At 44.0% G+C, this 12,307-nt stretch overlaps 1 protein-coding gene across 3 annotated transcripts in view; it reads right to left on the reverse strand.

Moving 5' to 3' along the window:
• Positions 1-11,726, reverse strand: part of LOC109887543 (DIS3-like exonuclease 1) — a 40,504-nt gene extending 28,778 nt beyond the window's left edge. Inside the window, exons 1-3 of one of the 3 annotated variants that reach the window (XM_031820882.1) lie at positions 11,479-11,726; positions 10,848-11,001; positions 1,056-1,184 (exon numbers count right to left, since the gene is read on the reverse strand). In XM_031820882.1, coding sequence (XP_031676742.1) covers positions 1,056-1,184; positions 10,848-11,001; positions 11,479-11,608 — 413 coding nt within the window. In that variant the 5' untranslated portion in view covers positions 11,609-11,726. Of the gene's footprint in view, positions 1-1,055; positions 1,185-10,847; positions 11,005-11,478 lie in introns of all 3 variants that reach the window. The other 2 variants (XM_031820881.1, XM_031820883.1) reach the window with 2 other exon arrangements.
• Between the last annotated feature and the right edge of the window lie 581 nt (positions 11,727-12,307).

The following is a 12,307-nucleotide window of genomic DNA, read 5'->3' on the forward strand; positions in this document are numbered from 1 at the left end:
GGCAGAGGAGTAGGAGAAAGGCAGAGGATGATGAAGAGGATGATGAAGGCAGAGGAGGATGAAGGCAGAGGAGTAGGAGAAAGGCAGAGGATGATGAAGAGGATGATGAAGGCAGAGGAGGATGAAGGCAGAGGAGTAGGAGAAGGAGGAAGAAGGCGGAGGAAGGGGATGATGAAGGAAGAGGATGATGAAGGCAGAGGAGTAGGGGAAGGAGGAAGAAGGCAGAGGAGGATGAAGGCAGAGGAGTAGGAGAAGGAGGAAGAAGGCGGAGGAGGATGAAGGGGATGATGAAGGCAGAGGATGATGAAGGCAGAGGAGTAGGGGAAGGAGGAAGAAGGCGGAGGATGATGAAGAGGATGATGAAGGCAGAGGAGGATGAAGGCAGAGGAGTAGGAGAAGGAGGAAGAAGGCAGAGGATGATGAAGAGGATGATGAAGGCAGAGGAGGAGAAGGAGGAAGAAGGCAGAGGATGATGAAGAGGATGATGAAGGCAGAGGAGTAGGAGAAGGAGGAAGAAGGCAGAGGATGATGAAGGCGGAGGAGGATGAAGGGGATGATGAAGGCAGAGGAGGATGAAGGCAGAGGAGTAGGGGAAGGAGGAAGAAGGCGGAGGAGGATGAAGGCAGAGGAGTAGGAGAAGGAGGAAGAAAGCGGAGGAGGATGAAGAGGATGATGAAGGAGGAGGATGAAGGCAGAATAGGATAAAGAGGATGAAGGCATGGAGGATGAATAAGGAGCGGGATTTTATTTGATTTATTTTACCAGTCAAGTCAGTTAAGAACAAATTCTCATTGACAATGACGGCCTAGGAACAGTGGGTTAACTATCTGTTCAGGGGGCACAACGACAGATTTTTACCTCGTCAGCTTAGGGATTCGATCTAGCAACCTTTCAGTCACTGGCCCAACACTCTAACCACTAGGCTACCTGCTGGTTACTGGCCCAATGCTCTAACCACTAGGCTACCTGCCACCCTAGGATGAAGGAGGAGGATGAAAACGGAGGATGAAGGCGGAGGATGAAGACGGAGGAGGTGGTGTAGGAAGGCCACTCACCTGGTCTGCCATTTGTCCTGCGGCTCTCCCTTTTCTCTGGGGCAGTAGGAATACTCCTGGAACTCGTTGGCAAACAGGATACAGTGATGACGGGGGTCCTTCAGCAAGCTGCGTAGCCGGTTGTACTGCCTGATAGAAACAATTCATTTTCTACTCAAAGTGCATCGTTGTGCTGATATAAAGTGGGATAAAACAAATACCTTCAAATAGTAGACAAGACATAAACAACGTAAAAGATAACAAGAAATAGCAGAGAGGGCAACTCATGAAGTACCATGAAGTACCATGAAGTATGGTCTCATGAAGTACCATGAAGTATGGTCTCATGAAGTACCATGAAGTATGGTCTCATGTAGTACCATGAAGTATGGTCTCATGAAGTACCATGTAGTACCATGAAGTATGGTCTCATGAAGTACCATGAAGTACCATGAAGTATGGTCTCATGAAGTACCATGAAGTACCATGAAGTATGGTCTCATGAAGTACCATGAAGTATGGTCTCATGTAGTACCATGAAGTATGGTCTCATGAAGTACCATGAAGTACCATGAAGTATGGTCACATGAAGTACCATGAAGTATGGTCTCATGAAGTACCATGAAGTACCATGAAGTATGGTCTCATGTAGTACCATGAAGTACCATGAAGTATGGTCTCATGTAGTACCATGAAGTACCATGAAGTATGGTTTCATGTAGTACCATGAAGTATGGTCTCATGAAGTACCATGAAGTACGGTCTCATGAAGTACCATGAAGTACCATGAAGTATGGTCTCATGAAGTATAGTCCTAGATCTGACACCAGCTACAGCAGTAGCTTTAAAGTACTTAAGTAAAAATACTTAAAAGTACTACTTAAGTCGTTTTTGGGGGGTTATCTGTACTTTACTATTGTCACGTTCGTTGAATGGAGGATGTGATGTGAATACATTCTTCTTTTTAATGAAACGAAGAACACTTAAACAAACTTTACAAAACAACAAAATGAAAGTGAAGCTATATATATATATAAGCAAGTGCAGACACAGGCACTAACACATAGACAATAACCCACAAAATAACCCAAGGAATATGGCTGCCTAAATATGGTTCCCAATCAGAGACAATGATAAACAGCTGCCTCTAATTGAGAACCAATCTAGGCAACCATAGACATACATAACACCTAGACTACTAAACACCCATAGACATACAAATCCCCTAGACAGGGTCAAAAACACATACATCACCCATGTCCCACCCTGACCTAACCAAGATAATAAAAGAAAACTAAGAATACTAAGGTCAGGGCGTGACAACTATTTACATTTTTGACAACTTTAACGTCCTTACATTCCTAAAGAAAATGATGTATTTTTTATTCCATACATTTTCCCTGACACCTAAAAGTACTCGTTACATTTTGAATCCTAGCAGGACAGGAAAATTGTTTAATTCACACACTTGTCAAGAGAACATCCCTGGTCGTCACTACAGCCTCTGATCTGGCGGACTCACTAAACACATGCTTGGTTTGTAAATTATGTCTGAGTGTTGGAGCGTGCCTCTGGCTATTTGTAAATTAAAAACACAAGAAAATGATTCCGTCTGGTTTGCTTTATATAAGGAATTTAAATGATTTATACTTTTACTTTGACTTTTGATACTTCAGTATATTTTAGCAATTATATTTATTTGTAATACTTTAAGTATATTTAAAACCAAATACTTTCAGACTTTTAAGTAGTAAGTAGTGAAGTAGTATTTTACTGGGTGACTTTCACTTTTACTTGAGTCATTTTCTATTAAGGATCTTTACCTCTACTCAGGTATGACAGTTGTGTACTTTTTCCACCACTGCTAATAACCTTGTAACCTAATAACCTTGTAGACTACAGTAAGTAGCCTAATAACATTGTAGCATACAGTATGTAGCCTAATAACCTTGTAGACTACAGTATGTAGCCTAATAACCTTGTAGCCTACAGTATGTATCCTAATAACCTTGTGGCCTAATAACCTTGTAGCCTAATAACCTTGTATCCTAATAACCTTGTGGCCTAATAACCTTGTAGACTACAGTATGTAGCCTAATAACCTTGTAGCCTACAGTATGTAGCCTAATAACCTTGTAGCCTACAGTATGTAGCCTAATAACCTTGTGGCCTACAGTATGTAGCCTAATAACCTTGTAACCTACAGTATGTAGCCTAATAACCTTGTAGCATACAGTATGTAGCCTAATAACCTTGTAACCTACAGTATGTAGCCTAATAACCTTGTAGCATACAGTATGTAGCCTAATAACCTTGTAGCCTAATAACCTTGTAGCCTACAGTATGTAGTCTAATAACCTTGTAGCCTAATAACCTTGTAACCTACAGTATGTAGCCTAATAACCTTGTAGCCTACAGTATGTAGCCTAATAACCTTGTAGCCTAATAACCATGTAACCTACAGTATATAGCCTAATAACCTTGTAGCCTAATAACCTTGTAGCCTACAGTATGTAGCCTAATAACCTTGTGACCTACAGTATGTAGCCTAATAACCTTGTAACCTAATAACCTTGTAGCCTAATAACCTTGTAGCCTAATAACCTTGTAGCCTACAGTATGTAACCTAATAACCTTGTAGCCTAATAACCTTGTAGCCTAATAACCTTGTAGCCTAATAACCTTGTAGCCTAATAACCTTGTAGCCTAATAACGTGTAGCCTACAGTATGTAGCCTAATAACATTGTAACATACAGTATGTAGCCTAATAACCTTGTAGCCTACAGTATGTAACCTAGCAACCTACATTATGTAACCTTGTAGACTACAGTATTTAACCTACAGTATGTACCCTAATAACCTACAGTATGTAACCTACAGTATGTATCCTAATAACCTACAGTATGTAACCTTGTAGCCTACTAACCTTGTAGCCTACAGTATGTAGCCTAATAACATTGTAGCCTACAGTATGTAGCCTAATAACATTGTAGAATACAGTATGTAGCCTAATAACCTTGTAGACTACAGTAAGTAGACTAATAACCTTGTAGACTACAGTAAGTAGCCTAATAACCTTGTAGCATACAGTATGTATCCTAATAACCTTGTAGCCTAATAACCTTGTAGCCTAATAACCTTGTAGCCTAAAGCCTTGTAGCCTAATAGCCTAGTAGCCTAATAACCTTGTAGCCTACAGTATGTAGCCTAATAACCTAGTAACCTACAGTATGTGGCCTAATAACCTACAGTATGTAACCTTGTAGCCTACAGTATGTAGCCTAATAACCTAGTAACCTACAGTATGTAGCCTACAGTATGTAGCCTAATAACCTTGCAACCTACAGTATGTAGCCTAATAACCTTGTAGCCTAATAACCTTGACACCTACAGTATGTGGGCCTACAGTATGTAGCCTAATAACCTTGTAGCATACAGTATGTAGCCTAATAACCTTGTAGCCTAATAACCTTGTAGCCTACAGTATGTAGCCTAATAACCTAGTAACCTACAGTATGTATCCTAATAACCTAGTAACCTACAGTATGTAGCCTAATAACCTAGTAACCTACAGTATGTATCCTAATAACCTAGTAACCTACAGTATGTAGCCTAATAACCTTGTAGCCTACAGTATGTAGCCTAATAACCTAGTAACCTACAGTATGTATCCTAATAACCTAGTAACCTACAGTATGTAGCCTAATAACCTTGTAGCCCACAGTATGTGATAACCTACAGTATGTGATAACCCAGAGTATGTGATAACCTACAGTATGTGATAACCCACAGTATGTGATAACATACAATATGTGATAACCCACAGTATGTGATAACCCACAGTATGTGATAACCTACAGTATGTGATAACCCACAGTATGTGATAACATACAGTATGTGATAACCTACAGTATGTGATAACCCAGAGTATGTGATAACCTACAGTATGTGATAACCCACAGTATGTGATAACATACAATATGTGATAACCCACAGTATGTGATAACCCACAGTATGTGATAACCTACAGTATGTGATAACCCACAGTATGTGATAACATACAGTATGTGATAACCTACAGTATGTGATAACCCACAGTATGTGATAACCTATAGTATGTGATAACATACAATATGTGATAACCTACAGTATGTGATAACCCACAGTATGTGATAACCTACAGTGTGTGATAACATACAGTATGTGATAACATACAGTATGTGATAACATACAGTATGTGATAACATACAGTATGTGATAACATACAGTATGTGATAACTCAATACAAATCTTTCCTACCAACAGGATAGCGTGTCAGTGGGTATAACAGAGTCTCCCTGACTCAGCGGTTCGTCCTGAGGTCCCCTGTGTGTTGTAGTGAATAGAGCTCTGCAATTTAACCAACTACACAGCATGACATCAGCACAACACACAACACACACGCGAACGGTCGCACGCACACACACACACAAACACGCACAAAACCGAAGACTCTGAAAAGTGAAGCCTCGTCACGTTAACGATGCAACAGATTTATAAAACGGGAGCTAACGTAAACAAAAGGAGACCAGGACGAGGCTGCTGAAAGTCTACCGGGACTGTTATTTACACTAAGTCATCAACTTTTAACAAGAACAAACACCAATGTGTGTGTATTGTATAAGAAGCCGTATACTGTATACTGTTAGAAGGGTTGTGTAATAACCAGTTAGTGGCTACATTATTCATCCACAGGCCACATCCTGTTTAAGCTTGATCAGCATAGCCGTGCTGTAATGAGGTTGTTTTTATTACCCACTCTCGATTGGTGGATTTCTATTGAAGGTAATATGGAGGAAGTTGCCCTCTACGTGTCACTCGATCACCTCTGACGAGGACTTGAGCCTACACTACACGTCGCCTCAGAGAGGTCTCGGCATGGCCGTGGCTGTGCGTACACCTAAAGAGCTGTCTTTGAGGCGGTGTTGAGGATGCACCATTGGCCATTTAGGTCTATTACACCTGTGTCCTCCGCTATGATAGATATGTCATAATGTGTAACTGGCATCACTCACGTCAGCAACTGGCATCACTCACATCAGCAACTGGCATCACTCACATCAGCAACTGGCATCACTCACGTCAGCAACTGGCATGACTCACGTCAGCAACTGGCATCACTCACATCAGTAACTGGCATCACTCACGTCAGCAACTGGCATCACTCACGTCAGCAACTGGCATCACTCACGTCAGCAACTGGCATCACTCACGTCAGCAACTGGCATCACTCACGTCAGCAACTGGCATCACTCACGTCAGCAACTGGCATCACTCACGTCAGCAACTGGCATCACTCACGTCAGCAACTGGCATCACTCACGTCAGCAACTGGCATCACTCACGTCAGCAACTGGCATCACTCACGTCAGCAACTGGCATCACTCACGTCAGCAACTGGCATCACTCACGTCAGCAACTGGCATCACTCACGTCAGCAACTGGCATCACTTGGTGTCAGCAACTGGCATCACTCACGTCAGCAACTGGCATCACTCACGTCAGCAACTGGCATCACTCACGTCAGCAACTGGCATCACTCACGTCAGCAACTGGCATCACTCACGTCAGCAACTGGCATCACTCACGTCAGCAACTGGCATCACTCACGTCAGCAACTGGCATCACTCACGTCAGTAACTGGCATCACTCACGTCAGTAACTGGCATCACTCACGTCAGTAACTGGCATCACTCACGTCAGTAACTGGCATCACTCACGTCAGCAACTGGCATCACTCACGTCAGCAACTGGCATCACTCACGTCAGCAACTGGCTTCACTCACGTCAGCAATTGGCATCACTCACGTCAGCAACTGGCATCACTCACGTCAGCAACTGGCATCACTCACGTCAGCAACTGGCATCACTCACGTCAGCAACTGGCATCACTCACGTCAGCAACTGGCATCACTCACGTCAGCAACTGGCATCACTCACGTCAGCAACTGGCATCACTCACGTCAGCAACTGGCATCACTCACGTCAGTAACTGGCATCACTCACGTCAGTAACTGGCATCACTCACGTCAGTAACTGGCATCACTCACGTCAGCAACTGGCATCACTCACGTCAGCAACTGGCATCACTCACGTCAGCAACTGGCATCACTTGGTGTCAGCAACTGGCATCACTCACGTCAGCAACTGGCATCACTCACGTCAGCAACTGGCATCACTCACGTCAGTAACTGGCATCACTTGGTTTCACTGATCTTTGGGGCTGCAGTCTCTACGGTTTACCTTGGTGTCACTGATCTTTGGGGCTGCAGTCTCTACGGTTTACCTTGGTTTCACTGATCTTGGGGCTGTAGTGTCTACGGTTTACCTTGGTGTCACTGATCTTTGGGGCTGCAGTCTCTACGGTTTACCTTGGTGTCACTGATCTTTGGGGCTGCAGTCTCTACGGTTTACCTTGGTGTCACTGATCTTTGGGGCTGCAGTCTCTACGGTTTACCTTGGTGTCACTGAGCTATGACCTGCAGTCTCTACGGTTTACCTTGGTGTCACTGATCTTTGGGGCTGCAGTGTCTACGGTTTACCTTGGTGTCACTGATCTTTGGGCTGCAGTCTCTACGGTTTACCTTGGTGCCACTGAGCTATGACCTGCAGTCTCTACGGTTTACCTTAGTGTCACTGATCTTTGGGCTGCAGTCTCTACGGTTTACCTTAGTGTCACTGATCTTTGGGCTGCAGTCTCTACGGTTTACCTTGGTGTCACTGATCTTTGGGGCTGCAGTCTCTACGGTTTACCTTGGTGTCACTGATCTTTGGGGCTGCAGTCTCTACGGTTTACCTTGGTGTCACTGATCTTTGGGGCTGCAGTGTCTACGGTTTACCTTGGTGTCACTGAGCTATGACCTGCAGTCTCTACGGTTTACCTTGGTGTCACTGAGCTATGACCTGCAGTCTCTACGGTTTACCTTGGTGTCACTGAGCTATGACCTGCAGTCTCTACGGTTTACCTTAGTGTCACTGATCTTTGGGCTGCAGTCTCTACGGTTTACCTTGGTGTCACTGAGCTATGACCTGCAGTCTCTACGGTTTACCTTAGTGTCACTGATCTTTTGGCTGCAGTCTCTACGGTTTACCTTGGTGTCACTGATCTTTGGGGCTGCAGTCTCTACGGTTTACCTTGGTGTCACTGAGCTATGACCTGCAGTCTCTACGGTTTACCTTGGTGTCACTGATCTTTGGGCTGCAGTCTCTACGGTTTACCTTGGTGTCGCTGATCTTTGGGCTGCAGTCTCTACGGTTTACCTTGGTGTCACTGAGCTATGACCTGCAGTCTCTACGGTTTACCTTGGTGTCACTGATCTTTGGGGCAACAGTCTCTACGGTCTACCTTGGTGTCACTGATCTTTGGGGCTGCAGTCTCTACGGTTTACCTTTGTGTCACTGATCTTTGGGGCTGTAGTCTCTACGGTTTACCTTGGTGTCACTGATCTTTGGGGCTGTAGTCTCTACGGTTTACCTTGGTGTCACTGATCTTTGGGGCTGCAGTCTCTACGGTTTACCTTGGTGTCACTGATCTTTGGGGCTGCAGTCTCTACGGTTTACCTTGGTGTCACTGATCTTTGGGGCTGCAGTGTCTACGGTTTACCTTGGTGTCACTGAGCTATGACCTGCAGTCTCTACGGTTTACCTTGGTGTCACTGAGCTATGACCTGCAGTCTCTACGGTTTACCTTGGTGTCACTGAGCTATGACCTGCAGTCTCTACGGTTTACCTTAGTGTCACTGATCTTTGGGCTGCAGTCTCTACGGTTTACCTTGGTGTCACTGAGCTATGACCTGCAGTCTCTACGGTTTACCTTAGTGTCACTGATCTTTTGGCTGCAGTCTCTACGGTTTACCTTGGTGTCACTGATCTTTGGGCTGCAGTCTCTACGGTTTACCTTGGTGTCGCTGATCTTTGGGCTGCAGTCTCTACGGTTTACCTTGGTGTCACTGAGCTATGACCTGCAGTCTCTACGGTTTACCTTGGTGTCACTGATCTTTGGGGCAACAGTCTCTACGGTCTACCTTGGTGTCACTGATCTTTGGGGCTGCAGTCTCTACGGTTTACCTTGGTGTCACTGATCTTTGGGGCTGTAGTCTCTACGGTTTACCTTGGTGTCACTGATCTTTGGGGCTGTAGTCTCTACGGTTTACCTTGGTGTCACTGATCTTTGGGGCTGTAGTCTCTACGGTTTACCTTGGTGTCACTGATCTTTGGGGCTGCAGTCTCTACGGTTTACCTTGGTGTCACTGAGCTATGGGCTGCAGTCTCTACAGTTTATCTTGGTGTCACTGATCTTTGTATCAAACTATTTGTCGTGGAATCGTATTCCAGTGGGTGTACCCAGCAAGAAGGCAGTAACTGCCGTCTAGGGTCAAAGGTCATGTCACAGGTCAGGGTCAATATGAATAACAAGTAACCTCGTAGTAAGACAACAGATAAACACATCTGATCTAACTACAATTCATTTGGTTGGACAATAAAAAAAAAAACCTTGAAGTCATTTCTCTGTTTCACTCTATGAGCAGTTACTGTTATTTTGCTTGTTAGGACAGTACTGTTCTGTACCCATGAGATAGTCATTGGAGAGGTGTACTGTTCTGTCCCCATGACATAGTCATTGGAGAGGTGTACTGTTCTGTCCCTATGTCATAGTCATTGGAGAGGTGTACTGTTCTGTCCCCATGACATAGTCATTGGAGAGGTGCACTGTTCTGTCCCCATGACATAGTCATTGGAGAGGTGCACTGTTCTGTCCCCATGACATAGTCATTGGAGAGGTGCACTGTTCTGTCCCCATGACATAGTCATTGGAGAGGTGTAAGTCTACTGTTCTGTCCCCATGACATAGTCATTGGAGAGGTGTACTGTTCTGTCCCCATGACATAGTCATTGGAGAGGTGTAAGTCTACTGTTCTGTCCCCATGACATAGTCATTGGAGAGGTGCACTGTTCTGTCCCCATGACATAGTCATTGGAGAGGTGCACTGTTCTGTCCCCATGACATAGTCATTGGAGAGGTGTACTGTTCTGTCCCCATGACATAGTCATTAGAGAGGTGTACTGTTCTGTACCCATGACATAGTCATTGGAGAGGTGTAGTGTTCTGTCCCCATGACATAGTCATTGGAGAGGTGTAGCTACTGTCTGCCCCAACACCAATGGTAGATGTCTCATTACTACTGTCTGCCCCAACACCAATGGTAAATGTCTCAGTACTACTGTCTGCCCCAACACCAATGGTAGATGTCTCAGTACTACTGTCTGCTCCAACACCAATGGTAGATGTCTCATTACTACTGTCTGCCCCAACACCAATGGTAGATGTCTCATTACTACTGTCTGCCCTCTGACTAATGGTAGATGTCTCATTACTACTGTCTGCCCCAACACCAATGGTAGATGTCTCATTACTACTGTCTGCCCCAACACCAATGGTAGATATCTCATTACTACTGTCTGCCCCAACACAAATGGTAGATGTCTCATTACTACTGTCTGCCCTCTCACTAATGGTAGATGTCTCAGTACTACTGTCTGCCCCAACACCAATGGTAGAGGTCTCATTACCACTGTCTGCCCCAACACCAATGGTAGATGTATCAGTACTACAGTCTGCCCCAACACCAATGGTAGATGTCTCATTACTACTGTCTGCCCCAACAGTTTCATTACTACTGTCTGCCCCAACACCAATGGTATGAAGGCCTAGTTACTCAACCTGTGTTACAGTAATTATCTATATGTACGGTGTAGGCATGTAGCTCCTGTACCTGCGTCCTCTGCTGTGTTGGACAGCCTGGCAGGCAGTCTGAGTGAACACTATCCCCTGGATCTCTCTAAACTCCAGAATCTCCATAAAGTCCCTCGCCACGCCTGCATCAGGCATCACATAGTGAGTCACCTCTCCAGACAGCACCTTGCCCTCTGCTGGGACAGAACAGGGAGAGAGAGAGGGTTAATCTGTCAACTAATCAATCTAGAAAAGGGATAGTGAATGATGAGGGTGTTTGAGCAGGTGTACTCTGTTCAGACTCTACCATGTCTTGATGGAGATCATTTCAAACACAGCAACACTGTTGTCAACAACATCCGCGTCTATTCGTAGCTATTCGCATTTATGCACAGGTGTCTAAGTCGTCTTATCTACCTTTACTGTGAAGGCCATCGTCATTATTTTATTGCTATTGTACTCAGGAACTAGCTGTTAAAAGGGTGACACGTGTTGTTACGGTGTAACAACTAACATCACGTGACAGTGTGATACAAAAGAGAAACATCCTAGTTTACCTTATGCCTTGTTGTAATTTAGCTAGTTAGCATGTTACATTTACGTTTCCCTAAAATGTGACGGACATCAAAAGGAAGACTTAGAGTATTTTATTTTGTAAAACCTGACTTTACCGTTGGCGCATTGTGCCTGACAGAGAGAGCTGTAGCAGGGAACATGTTCTCTCAAATAATGTTCCCGGACCACACGGACCTTCCGTCCTCGGGAACTCTTCAAATGCAACACCTTCTCGGTCTTAATCATTGTCACCCCGCTTCATAGAAAACGCTTTTGGGACGATTGTTTTTGAAAGATTAGCTGCTGTTGACAAGACAAGCGGGAACCGATTCCGAAGTTGTAAACAAACCATTCAAATCCAGGAAGCAAACTGCGCAAACGCGGCGGGCTCGTTGAGTTGACGTCATCAATTCCATACACACACACACACACACACAGACAGACAGACACACACACACACACACACACGCTTTTTCTTACAGATTATAAATGCCAGTGTCTTTAGAAAAGCGGAAAACAATATGTTAACATATCCAGTTTAAACCTTTGTTGGATGCAGTGCACTGTCCTGAGTGACTTGAATGTGCTTATATATCCCTGCCCTGACACCAGAAATTAAATTCCCTTTGGAAAATAAACGTATTTAAGTCCATTTAAAGCCAAAGCGAATTGCACCGATGATTGATCTCTCAACTGATTCATTGTGACAATATGCAACAGTTTGTTTCTCCACCGATGTTAATATTCTATGCTATTTTTTTTATTTTTAGATATGAGTTAATCAAACTATATAATAATCATATCCAAACCAATGTGATCTTTTGATGTTATAATTCATTAATATCGTTATATTACGTGATATTGTTTAATTTATTTTTAATTTTTAATCCCAGGACCCCGTCCCCGTTTTTAGGTATCTCTTTATGTAGTGTTGTGTTGCTACCA

Source organism: Oncorhynchus kisutch, unplaced genomic scaffold, assembly GCF_002021735.2.
Source record: "Oncorhynchus kisutch isolate 150728-3 unplaced genomic scaffold, Okis_V2 scaffold3717, whole genome shotgun sequence".
Taxonomy (NCBI): Eukaryota; Metazoa; Chordata; class Actinopteri; order Salmoniformes; family Salmonidae; genus Oncorhynchus; species Oncorhynchus kisutch.